The following is a 19752-nucleotide window of genomic DNA, read 5'->3' on the forward strand; positions in this document are numbered from 1 at the left end:
TATGATACGACATTCTACAGAATAAATATAGCATTCTAGCTTGCACTATTGCAGCTAATCGATTGGCATTAAAATGCCTCCGTAGCTTTCCTTCTCCTTTAAACAGGAAGTTCCATTTGACAAGACAGAGGCTGCTAGTAAAGGACAACTTGTAGGTGCAAAAGTCAGATTCTGACTAGGATATAGCCACTGTTAAGAGAAATCTGATATGAACTGTATGCCAAAGTTAGAGCTGTTTGGATAGCTCATTAGGCAGTGGTAATTATATTATATTAAGCAGAGGTATTTATGGCATGAGATGGTTGCAATGTTAGATTAAATATTACAAATCTAGATTTTGCAGTTCACAGGATATGCATGTCTGTGGTTATGCAAGAGGGGTAGATGGAGCTAGTACAGTAGTAGTAGTAGTAGTAGTAGTAGTAGAAGTGAGAAGATTGCAATCAGAGAGGGGAAACGTGAAGTTACTGAAGGAATTTACTACTGAGTGAGTGGGGAAATCCAAGCACAGAGATAAGACCACTACAGAGCAATTTTCTAAGTTTCCTCAGAACTAGTAAAATAATGGTAATGATAAGGTACAACAGTTATAGCCTAATCTTTCTGGAGTTGTCATTCTCCTCCTGTGGTTGAGCACGGGAGTTGTGGGGCTGCCCTCCCTTAACTGCCCCATTCATATCTCTTTTGTGTCAGAGTGATCTAGAAATAGAAATATTTCAATATTCCAGTATTTTCTTCCTTGCTTGCTCTTCCAAAGCTAATGTATCTGTCAGTACATCCACTGCGGGAGAATTCCAGAACTTTACAGCTCTCACAGTAAAAATCCCTTTTTGCACCTTAAGATGGAACCTCCTATCTTCTAATCGGAATAGGTGCTCTTGTCTGCTGGAATGGCCTACTGTGGCGTTTATTATATGGTCGTTTAATATAGTTATTTGATGCCCCCTTAAGCACCTTTTCTCCAGCGTATCCCAACTTGGCCAGTCTTTCCCCATAGCTGAGACCTTTCAATCCCTTTATCAGCTTAATTTACTCTGCCTAAGACTTTAATTCAATAATATCCTTTATGAGCACTTGAGATCAAAATGGCAGTGCATTTTCTAGACAGGGTCTTGTCAGTGCTCATAGAGAGAATTACCCTCTCCTATAAATCCATACCTTTTTTGATACAAGATAGTAGTGCACTCTTGTTGCTGACTGCTATTGCTTGCTACACATTTTTTATCCACAAGAACCCTAAAGGAGACTTACCATCCTCGTGCACAATTAGTGCCATTTATGATGGTGGCATGGTGCAGAACAAAAAAACAGAGAAAAATATTCTCTAGTTGCACCCTGAAACACAACTCTCAGAAAGGAACCTGACCCTCACTGTGTATGCAACAGCATTACTGATACAGGAGAAGCAAGAAGAAGGCAACATGAGGGTGTATGCTGCTTGAGGCCTCTACAAGCTTCTTGTTCACCATTAATTGGTGGCCCCCCAGTTATGTGGCAGTGACAGGCAATTTCTACAGAAAATAGTGTTGCTGCAGATATATTTTGTTAGGGAGGGGTGTAGAGATATACAGTATATATATATAGTGATACTGAAATGGTGAAGATAATGAGGTTTTCCACATTACTACTAAAACAATATACACTGCATCAGCTCAGAGGCACTACAGGAAAAAATAAGGCAATTTTATTGTTTGCACATTGTTTGGATGATGGTATCTTAAAATCTCTCCTGGCAGTTAAATCTGTTAAGAGCCATCTAATGACTCTATGGTCTTAACTAGTAAGGAAGTTCTAAATGACATGCAACATGAGGAATGTATAAATATGCATCACTGAACATAATGGACAACATGGAACACATCCTATCCTCTAACCAATCACAATGCAGGCCTTTCTGTATAAATTGGCTGAATTTTGTTTCCTTTCATATCATCTTGTCAGTGGTTCAGGCAAACCCAGACTGCTGTATTGCCCCTGTTTATAACAAATATGAGGGTCTCACCTATCTGTTTTGTGCTGCTGGCTATGCTAATAGTGGCTGCAGAAGTAAGGAGTGACAACCAGTTTGTGAAGCTCTGTGGGAGAGAATTCATTCGCGCAGTCATATACACATGTGGAGGCTCTAGATGGAGAAGACTTTTGCCTGAATTACCCCAAGACACAGCTGGTAAGTATTGAACAGAGCAGAGCTGTTGTTTTCTCTGATTTATTAGATTTGCCAGCTTCCCTATTGATTTCAATTTAGCATACTGTTTCACTGTATTTCCTGCAATTCTGTGATAACTGTGACTTATGCAGTGGTCAATTATTTCTCCTAGTACATTCTGCTTTCATCAGCCTTGATTATCACATTATCAAATATAAGGGTGTAAATGAAATTGGGTTTGTAAGATTTCCAGTGTGACAAATTAAAGTTACCCAATAGGCTTTCTGACAATTTAGTCAGGGAACGGTGGCATGTGTAATAGGTTAATGATATGTTAACCACACAGAGAAAAGTACAATTATTTAACTATTATTTAACTAATCTTTTCAGTTTTTTCACTGCATTGCACACCTTTATTCTGGTTAAATTTATTTATTTAACCATAAATAAATTTAACCAGAATAAAGGTGTGCAATGCAGTGAAAAAACTGAAAAGATAACGTAATAAAACTAACCAATCAGATCAAAGATAGGAAGAGAATACCAGCATCTTTTATGCATGTTCTTATTATTCATTAGGCCAGTGATCCCCAACCAGTGGCTTGTGAGCAACATGATGCTTACCAACTCATTGGATGTTGCTCCCAGTGGCCTCAGGTGCTTATTTTTGAATTTCAAGTTTGAAGACAAGTTTTAGTTGCATTAAACCATGTGTGCTGCCAAACAGAGTCTCCTGTAGACTGCTAGTCCACATAGGGGCTACCAAATAGCCAATCACAACCCTTATTTGACACCTTCAGGGACCTTTTTCATGCTTGCGTTGCTCTCCAACTCTTTTTATATTTGAATGTGGCTCACGGAACAAAAAGGTTGGGGACCCCTGCATTTGGTCAACATACAGCTTGATCCCTGTACTGAATAAGGATTACTTGCCTGCCAGGAAGGTGTGTGCTTGTTCTGTTCCTCTTTTTAATATATCCAATTCCACAAGCCATATGGTCTTTCAGTGCTACTAACAATATGTTTTCTGTGTAAGTCTATGAACTAAAGCAAGATGGTCAGTCCAGTCTATTGAACAAACACAAGAGTAGAAAGTATCAGCCAACAGACAAGAAGAGATGGCACCCAGCTAAATATCAAGCATTTATTCAATGTTCATTATCTCAGGTTATGTAAGGTCACACACACGGCTCATAAAGAATATGGCACATGCTAGTCCAATAAAGCTGGATAGTGATTTTTATCCCATGTGTGTGTAATGGCTTTCTCACCCAACAAATCCCCTACACATGCTAGTCTGTTGCCTATTTATAAACATAAATGGCCAACAATGCGGTCAGCTTTACCTCCTTTAAAATGAAGATATGTTTATAAGAGAATGTGAGAAGAAAAGAGACACAAGAGATCCAGAAGGACTAAATGTCTTCCTGCAGGTCATATAGAAAAGCCCCCTATAACTGTAACTTTTCTATCCAATATGTGTACATGCACAAGAACATTGGCACAGTATTAGTCTACTGATCACATAATTTCAGGTGGGACATTAGCAATATGATAACTGCAGTCATTATGGGCACTATAACTGATGGGGAGGGTGGACCTTTTACACCAAAAAAATATCTATTTAATAAAGTATACAGGTCATAGTGGATGTAGAGCAGTACCAAAATGTAATTTTCATAAATAAACAGACTTTATAAAATTTATAAAATCACAAATAATGTTTTTAAACAATATAAGCACGTTTGGAGCCAAATGAGCACCAGAACCAGCATCTCAAATGGGATTTAGAACAGAACATAAATAATGTTCTCTTTTGCAAATGTAACCAGAATCTGTGTGTGTAACCACAACCTGGAATAAAAGTTTTGCAGAGAGTCTGCTGGAGTTCTCCTTCCTTTACTATTTTGATTTATTGAAGAATTTCTGTGACTTCTGCAATGGAGGTACAATGGGGAATTTACAGAGCAGCAGCTATTGCACTGTACAATCCAGTATGCCAGGCAAAGCAGTTCAACAAGTGTACAGAGACTGGGTCCCCCTATAAAAATTGCACACGTAACATGTAGGGTGTATACAGACAGGATGGGTAAAGGTAGGTGGGAACCTGCTATGGAAGAATAGAGGAACAGCAAGTCATTAGTAGAGCTATGCATGATGTACAGTTGAGTACATTTGGCACAACTATCTGAATAAAGACCTTATTACCACTGAAACACATACTTACGTTGGTTTCTCTGACATCAAAAACATAAGGAGGGATGTTCATAGAATATTTAAATTATTATAGAACACCATCTGAAATCATGTTAATCCACATTGTTTTATCTCTATGCAGACAGTGACAATTACTTGTCTTTGTATAATGGCGGGATAGAACGAACAGAACCTTTGGAGTACCATCTACAACAAGCCAGCTCCCAAGAAGATGAGTTTTTTCAGAAGACAGAATCATTGGAAGCACTGTGGGATACACAGAAAAAGTATTTTCAAGAGAAACGGGACTTGAATGAACTGTTAACAACAGCCTGCTGTAAAAATGGCTGCAAGAAAAAAGACTTAAGCTCTTTATGCTAAATAGGCTTTATCCAATCACAGTCAAAGTTTCAATCATATGGTCTGTGTTTCCTCTCTTGTGACAATCAGCATGGCAGCTCTACCTGCAGGAAAGCTGAAGTGAAACTCTCTTGCTAATAGGCACCTCCCAGAATACTCCTTCAGCAACATTTGGGAGTACCAGACCATCTCACCTTTACCCATCCCTATCCAAATGTGTTGTAGAAAACTGGGTCTTTTTTTTTTTGTTCACATACATAAGTCTAATAAAAAACAAAAAATAGTTGACAGTTTGCATTTTATTTCCAATCCTGTTTAAACCTATTTTGTTATAATAAAAAAAATCTTATAATCATTTCCATTTTGCTACTTATTTAACTTTTTCTGCAGTTGCAACCTTGACATCTATAAATAAATACAGGTTAATGATATATTTTAAGTGGATGTTCACCTGACCTTTAAATATAATATTAAAAATGATAATCTGAGACAACTAGTCAGTTCTTGTTCTTTGTATTATGTCTTTCCCTAACTTGGAATTTACAATGGATCAATGCCCAACAATTAGGAATGAGATTTGCTTTGAGTCAAGACTGTTATGGGTCTTTGCAATAGAGATCTAGTAATACACAGCAATTAAATGTTTGCTTTCAAACAGGTTACCAGTTAATTATATCTGCTGAATGGTTACTAGACATGGAACAAACTTTGCAACTTTATTGCATTTCCTCTTACAGGTATTATCATTTTAACTAGACCCTCTGCAATTCATCTTCCTGGCTCTGGGATCCTAACAGACAGCAAACAGTTTGAATTTTAAAATGAAAAGCTGTAGAACACAATATATATCAGCTGTACATTAGAATACCATTGTACAATACAATACAATACAATATCATATTAAACATAAAAAGTAAATATAAATTATATTCAGTAAGTACAATTGGGTACATTACTGGTTAGGGGTGATGTGGAAAAAAATCCCAGCACACTGGTCAAACATTAAGTTTTACAAGCAGATCAGCAGATGCTCATTCTCAGTAATACAAATACTTATATTACCTAAAATTCTGGCAACCTCTAGTCTCAATTCAAAATATCCACCTGAAATATTTATCTGCTGTGTGGTATCTGGGACGTTGCAGGCCACAGCAGCTGTGGAAGGTATATAGTGTAGTTTAGTGTTCACACTAGTTGCTTTACTTAAGACTAATGGAAAGTATTGGATATAATTCATGTGTATGTGTGTGTTATTCATAGTATACCCCGTATACATTTGCTAGTGCAAACAGAGAGCTATTCTTGAAAGAGTAGGAGGAAAAAGTGTCATTTGCTGGGTCCCAGATGCATCTACTTCCAACGCGCATGCTTTGATCATTCAGCTGGCCAATGTAAATCAGCACAATAATCTTATACCTGGGAATCATCAGATCTTTTACTCGTGCTTTAATAACCTGCAAAGTACACATATAAAGTTGTAACATAAGGTTTCACATACATCTCAATAGTACTGGTATTGTCTTTAACAACAGAAATAGCATATATTGCATACAAAAAATAGGGTTACATGTCTGAATGTATTGTATGGATTGCCGTCAGCAGCTAAGCACATTAAGCTTTAGGCTATGAAGATTTTGGGTCTTAAATGGGAACTCAATAACTTTGATCACATGTATGGGCTGATCTGTCTTAAAGGATGTGTGCTCATTTCACTTGAGCATTGCCACAATACCTCCTAACTCTCACAGCTTTTGTTGCATTAAGGGTCTCTTTTGCTACTCTGTAGGATTCAGGTTGCTTTACTGCTTTAGACAAATAGACATTAACTCATATTAACACTCTTTGCCTTTTCCTATTGCACTATTTACATAAACTCACTGCCTGACTGCCCTTCATAACTATAGTGTTCTCCCTTACTGTTCTACTGCCTCCTTCTTGCCTGTACTTCTGTTTTCTGAAGATAGCAGTCACGCAAGGTAAACTGCTTGACAGTCATGACAAATAAAACAAGATAAAAAATAAAACAGAAAATAGTGTAGATAATGGAAATATGGATGAATTCATGTCAATGTTTTCACTGATTCAAAACACAAAATAATACGGAATATTAAACATTTCTGCACTCAAGATAGAAAGATAACTTAACAGTCCAAAATGAAATTTCCAGTACCTGTGCAAAGGAAGAACAAACCACTGACCCACCTAATCCAAATAAGAGCATCCAGTAAACACTGAATCAAAATTGAATATTAAAAAAATGCAGTGTTACCTCAGAGATGGTCTTTGTCATTTGTCTGCATAGCTCTGCTTCATATTTCTCCTCTTGAAGATAACTTGTCAGGACATCCTTTAAAATATTATTTACAGACGCAACTGGAAAACGTTTTGCAGGTCCTGTAGAATATACATGTCATTACCCCCCTAGCCAAAAAGCAGTCTTTGCATACATACATTCTGTATTTAATTCACTTCAAGCTAATACACAGCATTTATACTGCCACATGAAATAGACAGTCACAGAGTCAATTCTCCCTTTCTGGTTAGGGAAGTACTTTTTATTTTTAAGTCAAGGATTTTTCACTGTGGTGATACTGGTCAATTCACTTTGTTGTATGTCACCTATTGTGGGCCACACAGAAAAATGATTTCATACAAAGGATTATATTGAGCCCCAGGACAGGTGGGGTTCACAAATGACTGTGTTTATTTTTGTAATAACTTGACAGTTTAACATTTGTCAGCAATGAACAATTACCTATCTGATAAGTGTTTTCCATCAGGATGGCAGGGCTCTGAATTTCATCATGATGGCCCGGTTCGTCTATGTAAGACACTGTACTCACAGAGCTAAAAATTAAAGTTTTAAAGTAATTAAAGTACTGACCTGACACATTCATAGCCTTGTCTTTTGAGTCCTGGCTTCATTACTTTCAGAACATATTGCAATCAGACAATCAGGCAAATTTCTGTCCTTGGTCCCACACAGAACACAAGGTCAGTGTACCCAGATTCCTACTCAGATTCCAACAGCTATCACTCATTTAATTGAATAATTTTTTTTTACATACATGGGAAATCACTAAGTTTTTTTAAAAGTACATTGTAGAGATTTTATTTAAAGGAACAGTTCAGTGTAAAATTAAAACTGGGTAAAAAGATAGGCTGTTCGGAATGTTTCTAACATAGTTAGCAAAAATGTAATGTATAAAGGCTGGAGTGACTGGATGTCTAACATAACAGAACACTACTTCCTGCTTTTCAGCTCTCTAACTCTGAGTTAGTCAGAGACTCGAAGAAGGGGCCAGATGGGACAAACAGTATATGTTCAGTTAGTTTGCTTCTCATTCACTGATTGCAGCTCTCTGATTGGTTACCATTAAGTAACCAAAGCAGGAAGTAGTGTTCTGGGTATTACTGTAGATGTCCGTTCACTCCAGCCTTTATAGATAAATATTTTGGCAAACTAACTATATTAGAAACATATTTTATTTTGCACAGCCTATCTATTTACCCAGTTTAATTTTTACAATGAGCTGTTCCTTTAACACAGTAAGGAATCATTTAAAGAGGTGGTTCATCTTAAAGATACATTTTAGAATGTCCAATTCTAAGCAAATCTTCAATTAATTATTTGCCTTTTTCTTCTGACTCTTTCCAGATGCTTTGTGAACTTACACATTTAGGGGCAGATTTATTAAGAGTCAAGATGTGTTTTCCATGACACATTTGAGTTTTCAAGGTTATTTTTGAGTCAAAAATCGATTTTTCAGGTTAAAAAGAAACTCAAACTTTTTGATATTTATTATACCCGACCCTGAAAACAGCTTGATTCTGAAAATACACCATCTTAAATCTATCAAGGTCATGTAGAAGTCAATGGCAGAGGTCCCTTGAACCATTTGAAGATGTTAATAAGCCTTCATGATGTTTGAGTTTTTTCTGGAGGGTTTTGTTTGATCAATTCTAGCAATTCAAGTTTTTTTTCGCCGAAAACGCAGTTAATTTGAGTTTTCAGGTTGTTAACCCCAAACTCGCTGATTCAAGTTTTTTCCCTTGAGTTTTTCTTAAATTAGAAACCATTCGAGTTGTGAGTTCATTTGAGATCTAAAAAAACTCACATATATAACTCATAAATTTGACCTTTGATTAATAACCCCCTTAAAGTTATTTCTGCTTTTTATTACTCATCTTTCTATTCAGGCCCTCTCCTATTCATATTCCAGTCTCTTATTCAAATCAATACATGGTTGCTAAGGTAAATTCGAACCCAACAACCAGACTGCTGAAATTGCAAACTGGAGAGCTGCTGAATAAAATGTTAAATAACTCAAAAACCACAAATAAAAAATAAAAACCAATTGCAAATTGACTCATAATATCACATGCTACATCATACTAAAAGTTAAAGGTGAACAGCCCCTTTAAGTCATTAACACCAGGGGGTATTCGCTTCACTCAATTATTAAGTTTTCTCTTTAATTTTTAATCCCCTTAATATCTGTTGGCCTCTTTTCCCTGTTTTACCAACAGAATCTTTTATATAGTCATTGTAAAATATAGTTAAAGTAATACTTTTCAGGCATTTCTAGGAAAGTGGCCGCATATTACTAACATTATTTAACTTATAGACCTTACTCTTTGGTTTTGCTGAAGCTGCCTCTTGGTTTCACATCATGGCTTCCCAGTGATATAATACTTCCCCTCTTCTTCAGGAGACGAGCTGCTTTGTCTTTGGCTATGTCTGACATCCCTATAGCAGAAAAAGAGAACAAAATGTTTCAGAATGTCCAATGCATTGTTTCGCATTTTTCTTGTTTTTGTACTTTAACTGGTTAGAAATTTAGGACCTGTACTTGACCGCATAGTGAATTGCAGCAAGGCTGCCCTCCCTGTTTTTTATTTGCTCTTTAGAAATGGATGCAGTCCTTACCAAGTAGGATAGCAGCCTGGGCAAGTCATAGAGGACCGGCACAATATTGTATTTCTGGGATATATTTGTGTGCTTTGGCAATTCTAGTTGTGTGCACAGGTGTTGCTCCCTCTCTTGCATGCATGCATGCTGCCATCTAAGGCCCATGCTAAACATTTGGGGCATCAAGTTCAGACTGGAATCATTCAAAATGGAATTTGCCAATAATAACGCAAATGACCCCAGAAGAATTGCTGATCTTGAAGGATTGCTATTTACATATTACTGTGATGATAGTTATGTTTTTGTGGTATCATTACCAGTTCTGTTGTCTCCCTATTATGGTAACCAATGCCCAGAGATTTTGATATCCCTCACATTTGCAATGCTCTAGCCATTTACAATGCACCATTACTGAGACAACATACTTTGAGAACCTCTAACAAGCAACTTCTTTGGCACCACTACCTGGCAATTTAGTCCTGACAAAATCACAACTGAGAACAACTAGAAGAAAAGCTAGTTGACTCCTTTCCAATACTTTATTTACTGTTTTAACATATATTGAGAAGCAAAATCAAGTTAAAAGTCCATTTGTAACACTCTACAAGACTGATTAGTGTGTCATGAACTTTAAAGGTGAGTGTATCTGCAGAAGACCTCAGGATGGCATCTTGGTGTTCATTCAATTGGTTTGCCAAGCATTACAGGTTCAGATCACACTAAGAAATGTAATTTGGAGAATTCTTTTGTAAAAAAAGTGTCCTCTTTTTTGCTATATTAGCCAGGGAAAAGAGACAATCTGTTGTCATTCATATCTGTAATTCTATTGTGTTACCATTTAACATTCCTCCCTTAGCCTAAGAAGTGATCTAAGAAGTTATTAAGTTGTGTCTGGTCTGCTTTATTCTGTGTCTTATAAACTCAGAGGGGATATTTTCTGAGTTTATGATTATACCAGGAAAAGGTAATTATAGGTATCACAGCTAATTATCCTACCGGTAATTATGAACAGATAAATCTGCTGCATTCAAAAGCCTAATAAATATGTTGAGAAAATACTCATGCAGTTACTTGCTCTTCAACTTTTTTTTAATGCATAAGAGTGACTTCAAAAATCTCACTGAACATTTGTGTTGGGCTCCTACACACTGTAGTTCTTTTTTAAACAAGCATTAACAATATGATGCAGTGCAATAAAAATGTGGAGCAGTGCTATAATAGTGCGGTGCAGTGCTATAATAGTGCTGAGAAGTGCTATAATAGTGCGGCGCAGTGCTATGAAAGTGCGGCGCAGTGCTATGAAAGTGCGGCGCAGTGCTATGAAAGTGCGGAGCGGTGCCACGAAAGTGCGGAGCGGTGCCACGAAAGTGCAGAGCGGTGCTATGAAAGTGCAGAGCAGTGCCATGAAAGTGCAGAGCAGTGCTATGAAAGTGCGGAGCAGTGCTATGAAAGTGCGGAGCAAGTCTATAATAGTGCGGAGCGGTGCTATAATAGTGAGGAGCGATGCTATAATAGTGCGAAGCGGTGCTATAATAGTGCGGAGCGGTGCTATAAAAGTGCGGTGCTAAAAAAGTGCAGAGCAGTGCTATGAAAGTGCAGAGCAGCAGTGCTATAATAGTGAGGAGCAGTGCTATAATTGTGCGGAGCAGTGCTATAAAAAAGTGCGGAGCGGTGCTATAAAAGTGCGGAGCAGTGTTATAAAAGTGCGGAGCAGTACTATATGTGGCAGAAGTGTCTTGAGCAGCACGCAAATTCACATAACAGAAGCAGATTTTGGCTGCACGTTCAAACATCCCTTGAATTGTATGACACAATCAAATACAGTTACAGAGCTTATGGATGCAGACCATACCTTTTTGGTCACATTTATTTGAATAATGTAAAGTGATCAATTTTAAGCTTCAAGAGACTGTCCTTTTAAACAAGTAAGGTACAAAATTATAGTATTATAAATCAAAACAGTGGCTGTCCCAGTCTTGTGTGAGAGAAGCTTTGTCTCTAGGAGACAAACACAATGCAGCCTCACAACTTTCCAGCAATACAGGCTCAGGTTCTGCCTCTGCTAGAACACCTAGCATTCCACCACAGCCAACGGATTCTGGGGAATATGTGTAGGGACAGCTGTAGTACCTTGTAAATTGTATTCCGCTTTCCTGTTCTCCAGTCTTTGGATAGTTCTTGAATTATTTGACTTCTTCTCCTGGCTCTATTCAGCTTTCAAGTGGGGTCGCTGACCCCATATAAAAAATGCTCTGTAAGGTTACCCATTCATTGTGATTGCTACACTTTATTACATATCTTTCCATTCAGGGCCTCTCCTTTTCATATTCTAGTCTCTCATGCAAATGAATGCATGGATGCTAGGGTAATTTGGTCCCTAGCAACCAGATTTTGGAAATTGCAAACTGGAGAGCTGCTGAATAAAAAGAAAACAAATAACTCAAAACCACCCACAATAAGAAACAGCAATTGCCAATTGTCTCAGAATATCTCTCAGCATACTAAAAAGTTTCAACTGGTGCTTTGCTATATGTAATATCCCCCTTCGAGTTGCAAGGACACAAATACATGATACCACTGTTATCTCTGTCAAGAATATGTAGTGTGGCAATTAAATGTTAGCCCCAAATCTTACCCTTTAGGTTAGGCTTCCCCAGGGGCAGCAAACAGGCAGCCTAAGCAGTCACAGTTCATCCTAAGTGGCCAGGAGGTAATTGCAGTAACTTAATTCCAACACAGCGGCTCATTGCTCCTATTCTTTTAAAAACGTACCGTCTGTCTTGGGCTACTTTTACTCTATGCCTCTGAGAGCGCATGCCCAGTAGTGAAATTCTTCACAGAGTTCTATATTGCACACAAGAACGGGTGCCTGGGTCACAGGTAAAACATGGGCTAAGCGACTGCAAGCATGCAAGCATGGGGAGGGAGGGGTGTCTAACTAAAGGGAAACAAAAGCTGCCAGGTGCTCCCATTGTGACAAGCTGCAGCGCACACAGACAGGACAGCCGGACCAGCTGCTTGTTGGCCATTCCCCAGCAGGGTGCATGTATCAGCCCCAAATTACATTCATACTCCGCCATTATAACTTACCGACAGCCGAAACGACCAACACTTCAGAGTACAGCTATGCGACCCGCGTTAGGTTGCTAGTAGCAACTGTGTTGAGAAAAGAAGGAGGGGCTAGCTTCGATTTCAGTTCCTATTGGTTCAGGGAAAGGAAATAGTGCTTGGCTTTGTTAAAGGGGCTCTATTTACATTTACTATTAGTAATTCCAACTAGACATTTTGTTTCAATTTCTCTTTTAATACGGATTTAATGAGTGACGTACGCCGAAACTAACTGTCTCGCAAATACGGTAGCGCCAACTTATGTGCCACTTATAGTATTACTGGATAGACGTAGAGTTGCGGCAGACGTAAAGCAATGCAAAGGCAACTTAGACATACATGTTGTATTACTGCAAGGAGCGAATTGGTGGGGACATTGGATACAATGCTTAGTGCATTAGTGTTCATATAATGCTGCTGACACATTTACACAGATATTTTCATAGACTGCTCATCATTCCTCACTGGAGTTTACAATGTAAAGCTCCCTACCATACACTCCAGGATTATGCTGCCAGCAGGCCTGGACTGGGAGTCAAAATAGGCCCTGTCATTCCAAGTACACAGAGGCCCAAACAGCCTCCTACCAGCCCACTTTATGGAGCCATACAGCAGCCCCTCTGGCAGAGTTGCCACCCGGCCGGTAAAACACCTGCCAAGGCCAGGGCTGGTATTACAAATTTACCGGCAATGCAGTTGAAGGTAATTTGTAATATCCTTTAAAAAAATCCTTGGCCTGCCCCCATTTGCGCAGAACTTACCTTTTTTGTAGTGTTCTTCACATCGCTGCCATGTGGCTCAGCCCCTTTTGTGACACACTGCGTAGCCCTGCCCCTTTTTGCGTCATGGACCCCTCCTTTTTGTACCCGCCGGTTATTTTTTTCACTAAAGGTGGCAACCCTATCTGGCATTTGCCAGAACCCACAGATTGCCAGTCCGGGCCTGCATGCCAGGTGGGATCCCTTTGGGACATTTGGCCTCATGGCCTCATCTTCCAGTCTGATCAGTCTCTAGATCAGGGGTCAGCAACCTTTACTATCAAAAGAGCCATTTTGCCCCTCTCCCACTAAAGAAAAATAGTCAGGAGCCGCAAAACATAACACAACTTATAAACTTTTTTAACCTTTTTTAAATTTTAACTGTTACAACAACAGAATACAACAATATGCAGGGCTACTTTGATATAAATTAAACACTGAATAGCCCTATTAAATGCTAGTGTTCTCATCTGTTTAATGTGACTTGTGTTTCTGAAGCTCCATGCTGATCATCTCTCTCTTGTCTTGAGTGTGTGACCGCGGTAAGGACCATGATGCTGTGGCTCAGTCTTGCCTGTCACTCCTGGGACATCTATACAGCCCTCGCACCTGCTGGCAGCTTCTTGAGTGTGCTTACCGCGGTCGCACACTCAAGAAGCCACCAGCAGGTGCGAGGGCTGTAAATACGACCTGACAAGCAAAGCCGCAAGACTGAGCCGCAGCAAGCAGGATGAAGAGCCACATGAGGCTCTGGAGCCGCAGGTTCCCTACCCCTGCTCTAGATTGAATACACTCAAGTCTCAAATTCACTAATAATTGCACCCACTCATTTCTTTTGCTACAATCTCCCTGCATACCAATGTAGGAGGGTAAGGTTTTTTTAAGCACCATAGATGGAGTTGGCCAGCTAGGCTGGGTCCTTTTTCCAAGAGGAGGGGGGGGGGGGAGGAGTAGCCCGATTGGCACAAGCAATCTTAAAGGAAACCCCAAGTGAGTTTTCTAATCAAGCAGCATTTTGTGCAGAAAAAAACCTCGTCTAGCTTCATCATTTTACGTGAACGGGCTTTTGAAATTACAAAAAAAAAAAATTGATACATCAAAGCTGCTGAAGTTTTTCATTTCAAAAACCTGCATCTATAAAAATACAAAGGAAAATATAATAAACCCACTGATGCTTTATCAGTGGATCTTCCCAGCAGACACAAGGGCATCATCTCATCAGAAGAAAGGAGGTTCCATCATAAAATGCAGAAAGTGAGAGGAATGAAGTTGTGTAATTTTCACCCCAAGGCTGGCAGATAGATACATTTGATATTAAGAAAGGGTCTTAATAGGAAGGAAGGAAACAAGTTAATAAAATGTACATTGGTGATACAGGGCCACGAAAAAAAAATCACCCCATTTCTTTCTGCACCTTTCTCTGGATCAACTATCACATAGGTAGGTTACTTTGATGGAAATTGATGAATTAATGAACTGGAAAAAAAACCTCTTGCTTCATTAATCGTCTACTACCAATGATAAATTCCTACTTTAATGAACTGGAAGACCTCCATTATATATTGATTTTGTTTGTACATATTTGCATGATGGACCGAGTATTGTCTTTTCAAGATAGTAATTCTCACACTTACTGCATGAACCCTTAAATCGAATAAAAAGTGTGCTTATATTTTGTGTCCTATTGATCAATTCCATCACTGAAGGTACATATATGTTGCAACGTTCTAAACAAAGCAGGGTTGTCTACATAACTGGTCACATTTTATTCTTTTCCTGTGAGAAAGGTCTTTCATTGCAATGTTTTCATGCAGCGACACAATGATGCAAAATGGTCAAAGTACAGAGCATGGTGTATGCCACTATCACTAATGGTGATAAACAGGAGCCCACTATTTTGGTCCTACTGAACGCTCACAGTGCAGTATAAATAAAATATACAGATGTGCTTTTTGACTGAGTCGAACATTTATTAAAGCGATACGGTCATGGGAAATCATGTTTTTTCCAAAACGCATCAGTTAATAGTGCAGCTGGGAAACTGACAATATGTCTAGCCCCATGTCAGATTTCAAATTTAACAAATCGTTTGCTCATTTGAAAAATGGATTTCAGTGCAGAATTCTGCTGGAGCAACACTATTAACTGATGTGTTTTTAAGGAAAAAAAAACATGCACACAAGAACGGGTGCCTGGGCTAAGCGACTGCAAGCATGGGAAGCAGGCCTGGACTGGGAGTCAAAATAGGCCCTGCCATTCCAAGTGCACAGAGGCCCAAACAGCCTCCTACCAGCCCACTATATGGTAACTTTCTATGGAACCATACAGCAGCCCCTCTGGCATTTGCCAGAACCCACAGATTGCCAGTCCGGGCCTGATGGGAAGGGAGGGGTGTCTACCTAAAAGGAAACAAAAGCTGCCAGGTGCTCCCATTGTGGGCTGACAAGCTGCAGAGCACTCGGGACAGCTGGACGAGCTACTTGTTGGCCATTCCCCAGCAGGGTGCATGTAACAGCCCCAACTTACATTCACACACCGCCATTATAACTTACCGACAGCCGAAACGATCAACACTTCAAAGTACAGCTATGCGGCCCGCGTTAGGTTGCTAGTAGCAACTGTTGAGAGAAGAAGGAGGGGCTAGCTTCGATTTCAGTTCCTATTGGTTCAGGGAGAGGAAATGGTGCCTGGCTTTGTTAAAGGGGCTCTACTCACAGTTTAAGGGTATTAGTAATTAGAACTAGACATTTTGTTATTTTCTTTTTTAATACGGATTTATTGAGTGACGTACGTCGAAACTAACTGTCCCGCAAATACGGTAGCGCCAACTTATGTGCCACTTATAGTATTACTGGATAGAAGTAGAGTTGCGGCAGACATAAAGCAATGCAAAGGCAACTTGGACATACATGTTGTATTACTGCAAGGACCTGCAAGAACATCTTGCTGCAGGTGGTGTATCTGTACATCATTCTACAATTCAGCACAATTTGCACATAGAACATCTGTATGGCAGGGTGATGAGAAAGAAGCCCTTTCACTCACGCCACAGAGTCACTTGTTATATGCAAAAGCTCATTTAGACAAGTCACAGTCATTTTGGAACAAAGTGCTTTGGACTGATGAGAGAAAAGTTTAGTTATTTGGTCATAACAAAAAGCTATTTGCATTGCGGAAGAAGAACACTGCATTCCAAGAAAAACATCTGCTACCTACTGTCAAATTTGGAGGAGGTTTCATCATGCTGTGGGACTGTGTGGCTAGTTCAGGGACTGGGGCCCTTGTTAAAGTCGAGGGTCAGATAAATTCAACCCAATATCCACAAATTCTTCAGGATAATGTTCAAGCATCAGTCACAAAGTTGAAGTTACGCAGGGGTTGGATATTCCAAGACAATGACCCTAAACATACTTCTAAATCTACAAAGACATTTATGCAGAGGGAGAAGTGTAATATTCTGGAATGGCCGTCACAGTCCCCCGACTTGAATATCATTGAAAATCTACGTGATGATTTGAAGCAGGCTGTCCATGCTCGGCAGCCATCAAATTTAACTGAACTGGAGAGATTTTGTATGGTCAAAAATAGCACAATCCAGACACTCACAAAAGGCTATAGGAGGCGTCTAGAGGCTGTTACATTTGTAATATCTATGTTGGGGTGCCCAAATGTATGCACCGGTCTAATTTTGTTATGATGCATATGGCATATTTTCTGGTAATCCAATAAACGTTATTTCAGCATGCTAGCTAGAATGAATGGGCTGGTGGAATTCAGTGCTGGTGGAGCAGCTGGAGGTGAAACACCTGGCCCTCTGGCCTTGCGCTTTGTGTACTGCTGTAAAACAGAACCTAATTTTATAAGCTTGAATTTAAGATAGCTTATGTGGAAAAGGTGTGTAAACTCATGTTCATGACAAAAAGGGGGGTATATTTCCCTTTAAGAGCAGATTTATCAAAGTTGACTAAAATACATTTTCTCCTTATAGATCAAAACTTTGCGCCACCACATTTTCTCACAGAAGAATTTTTGAGCTGAAAACTGCAGTGATTAGCGCACAAAAAAATATAGCCAGACCATATTGAACATATATATTTGAAATTTGCTATTGATTGGACCAGTGACTTTACAAGACAAACCATGGCCGGCCATTTGCCAGCATTAATTAATTCCATACAATACGGTTTCTTCACAAAAGACAAATGCCTTGCAGGTTTTTTACAATCTTTATTTAATTCTGGTTAGTGATAAAACTATTGGTTGCCCAAACAGTCCATTTGGAAAGGTGTTTTTCTGCTTCATCCCCTCTCTTTTAAATAAAGTAATACAATGCAGTTTTTAATCAAACAGACAGACATGTATTTTGATCAGAGGTTGCAGTGTGGTTTAAATATCAGAGAAATAAAAACAAGTAATACTTTCAACAGTAAAAAAATGTGACAGTTTTCTAGGGCAGTGGGTTTTGAACTTCAGTTCAAGCTCCCCTTGGAAGATGCTTTGTTCAGGGCCCCTTTAGCTCATAAGGAAAACACATACAGGAAAACATTGATGTATCAATCGACCCAGTTCCAAAATATCTAGGAGATGAAATTAGTTTTCACCCAAAATCTCACCCTAAACAAAGAAGCTGGTATTTTAGATGTATCTTGGAGAACAAAAAGGCATTATCCCTAAATGTATCCTTAACTGGCATCCAGTTAGGGAAATATTACACATTTTCTAGACAAATTAAACAATATCCGGTCATTTCTGCTAAATATGTAAGGATTCTGGGTTCCATTGGAAAAAAAGAAAAACTGAATTATCCCTGTTGTCTTATAAAGCTTTAATAGACTACTTCACTAGCCTTATATTTCACAATAACCTCTTACAGCATGCAAATGTCATGTTGAATCTATTTGCATGTTTGAAGAAGTCAGACTCCTTTCATTGTCATGTGCATAGCCAAAGAATTTAGGACACTTAATGTTTAAACGAGGCACCCCCCTACAACAGCTATTAATATTTCTGGTCCAGTTCTATATATATATACACAAATCTATTTCTGAAGCAGTGTGCCATTCAACAATACTACATTTTTTTTCAAACAGTTTAAATTACATCCATTTACCAATGGTAAGATGTTGAAACAAGAGTCTAACTGCCAAAATACAGGCTTACTGGAATAAGTACAATTTACAAATACAATAATTACATTTTAAAACCATTAACAATGTGACATCTAGAAGTAAATACTGCAGTACTGGTCAACATGAAGGATTCTGAGGAAGATGCTTGAACATCAGCTGAAGTTGTTTCCATCAGAAAGTTTCCACATACCAAACATTGTTCTTGTCCATTAGCTTATAATTAAAACCTGTTTTAGGAACACCAGTTCTCCATTTAGACTGTTTCATATGCATACTCTTCCATTAGACATCCGCCAAATATTTTCCTGAAAAAGTTGGGGGAAAAAATGTTGCTTTAGTTATTTGGCATAGTTAAAACCTTATATTTTAACCTTTTTAAAAACTTTTGGTTTTTGCGGTCATCTGCAGCACAAAATAGTAAGGCAAGTTGCTTGTTGTCACTGAGAGCTAGTCCTAAAATTAAATCGGGTATTCCTTCTTGGGAGTATTCAGCTACACCTGTCCTTAAATGAAACATGTATAGGCTCTGGTTTCATGGTTCATACTGTATCTTTGTAAATAAAGGAATAAAAACAAGTCTTTTGATGGTTTGAATGAGAGATACAAGTGTGCATTCACGTAGCTCTAATAAATAATTTGGGTGTAAAGATCTTGCAACGCTTAATCAGGTTAAATTACATTTACTGTATCCTTATCATTTCATATAGAGGCAGCAATATGTCAAAGTATCTAAACTCAGAAACTGATGCTAAGGATTGAACATACTACGTCAATTGCTGTATAATATGTCAGTGACAAAAGTCCTACTTTGGCTGAAAGCCAAAGTATTGTATCTACCTGAATTGGACCAAAAACTTGGAAGTCAAAATTGGGTAAAGATCCACTCATTTACCAACCTCACCAAACAAGTGGATTTTTATGTGTGTGGCCAGGTTAAGAGTGCTAATTTAGGTTTACAGATATGGGATCTGTTATCCAGAAACCTGTAATCCAGAAAGTTCTGAATTACGGAATGACCATCTCCTATAGGCTCCATTTTATCCAAATGTTTTAAAAATGATTTACTTTTTCTCTGTAATAATAAAACAGTAACTTGTACTTGATCGAGTATAAGCCGAGTTTTTCAGCCCCCAAAATATGCTG

General features: G+C 38.6%; 3 protein-coding genes across 17 annotated transcripts in view; 1 reads left to right on the forward strand and 2 right to left on the reverse strand.

The window, feature by feature from the left end:
• Positions 1–4723, forward strand: insl5.L (insulin like 5 L homeolog). Its single transcript, XM_018258216.2, has 2 exons — positions 1–2167; positions 4485–4723. The coding sequence occupies exons 1-2, from the start codon at positions 1990–1992 to the stop codon at positions 4721–4723; spliced, it is 417 nt and encodes a 138-aa protein (XP_018113705.1). The 5' UTR covers positions 1–1989.
• Positions 4724–4983: 260 nt separating this feature from the next.
• dynlt5.L (dynein light chain Tctex-type family member 5 L homeolog) lies at positions 4984–16095 on the reverse strand. Of its 5 annotated transcripts, none has more exons than XM_041589444.1 (5): positions 16033–16095; positions 9338–9452; positions 7458–7549; positions 6972–7096; positions 4984–6156 (listed from the first exon to the last, which is right to left on the reverse strand). In XM_041589444.1, the coding sequence occupies exons 2-5, from the start codon at positions 9448–9450 to the stop codon at positions 5953–5955; spliced, it is 534 nt and encodes a 177-aa protein (XP_041445378.1). In that variant the 5' UTR covers positions 9451–9452; positions 16033–16095; the 3' UTR covers positions 4984–5952.
• Positions 16096–17687: 1592 nt separating this feature from the next.
• sgip1.L (SH3GL interacting endocytic adaptor 1 L homeolog) overlaps positions 17688–19752 on the reverse strand; it is a 75213-nt gene continuing 73148 nt past the window's right edge. For all 11 annotated transcript variants that reach the window (XM_041590366.1, XM_041590372.1, XM_041590374.1 and 8 more), the window contains one exon: positions 17688–18914. In XM_041590366.1, the coding sequence (XP_041446300.1) occupies positions 18892–18914 (23 nt within the window). In that variant the 3' untranslated portion in view covers positions 17688–18891. The remainder of the gene's footprint in view (positions 18915–19752) is intronic.

This window comes from Xenopus laevis, chromosome 4L (genome assembly GCF_017654675.1).
Source record: "Xenopus laevis strain J_2021 chromosome 4L, Xenopus_laevis_v10.1, whole genome shotgun sequence".
Lineage (NCBI taxonomy): Eukaryota > Metazoa > Chordata > Amphibia > Anura > Pipidae > Xenopus > Xenopus laevis.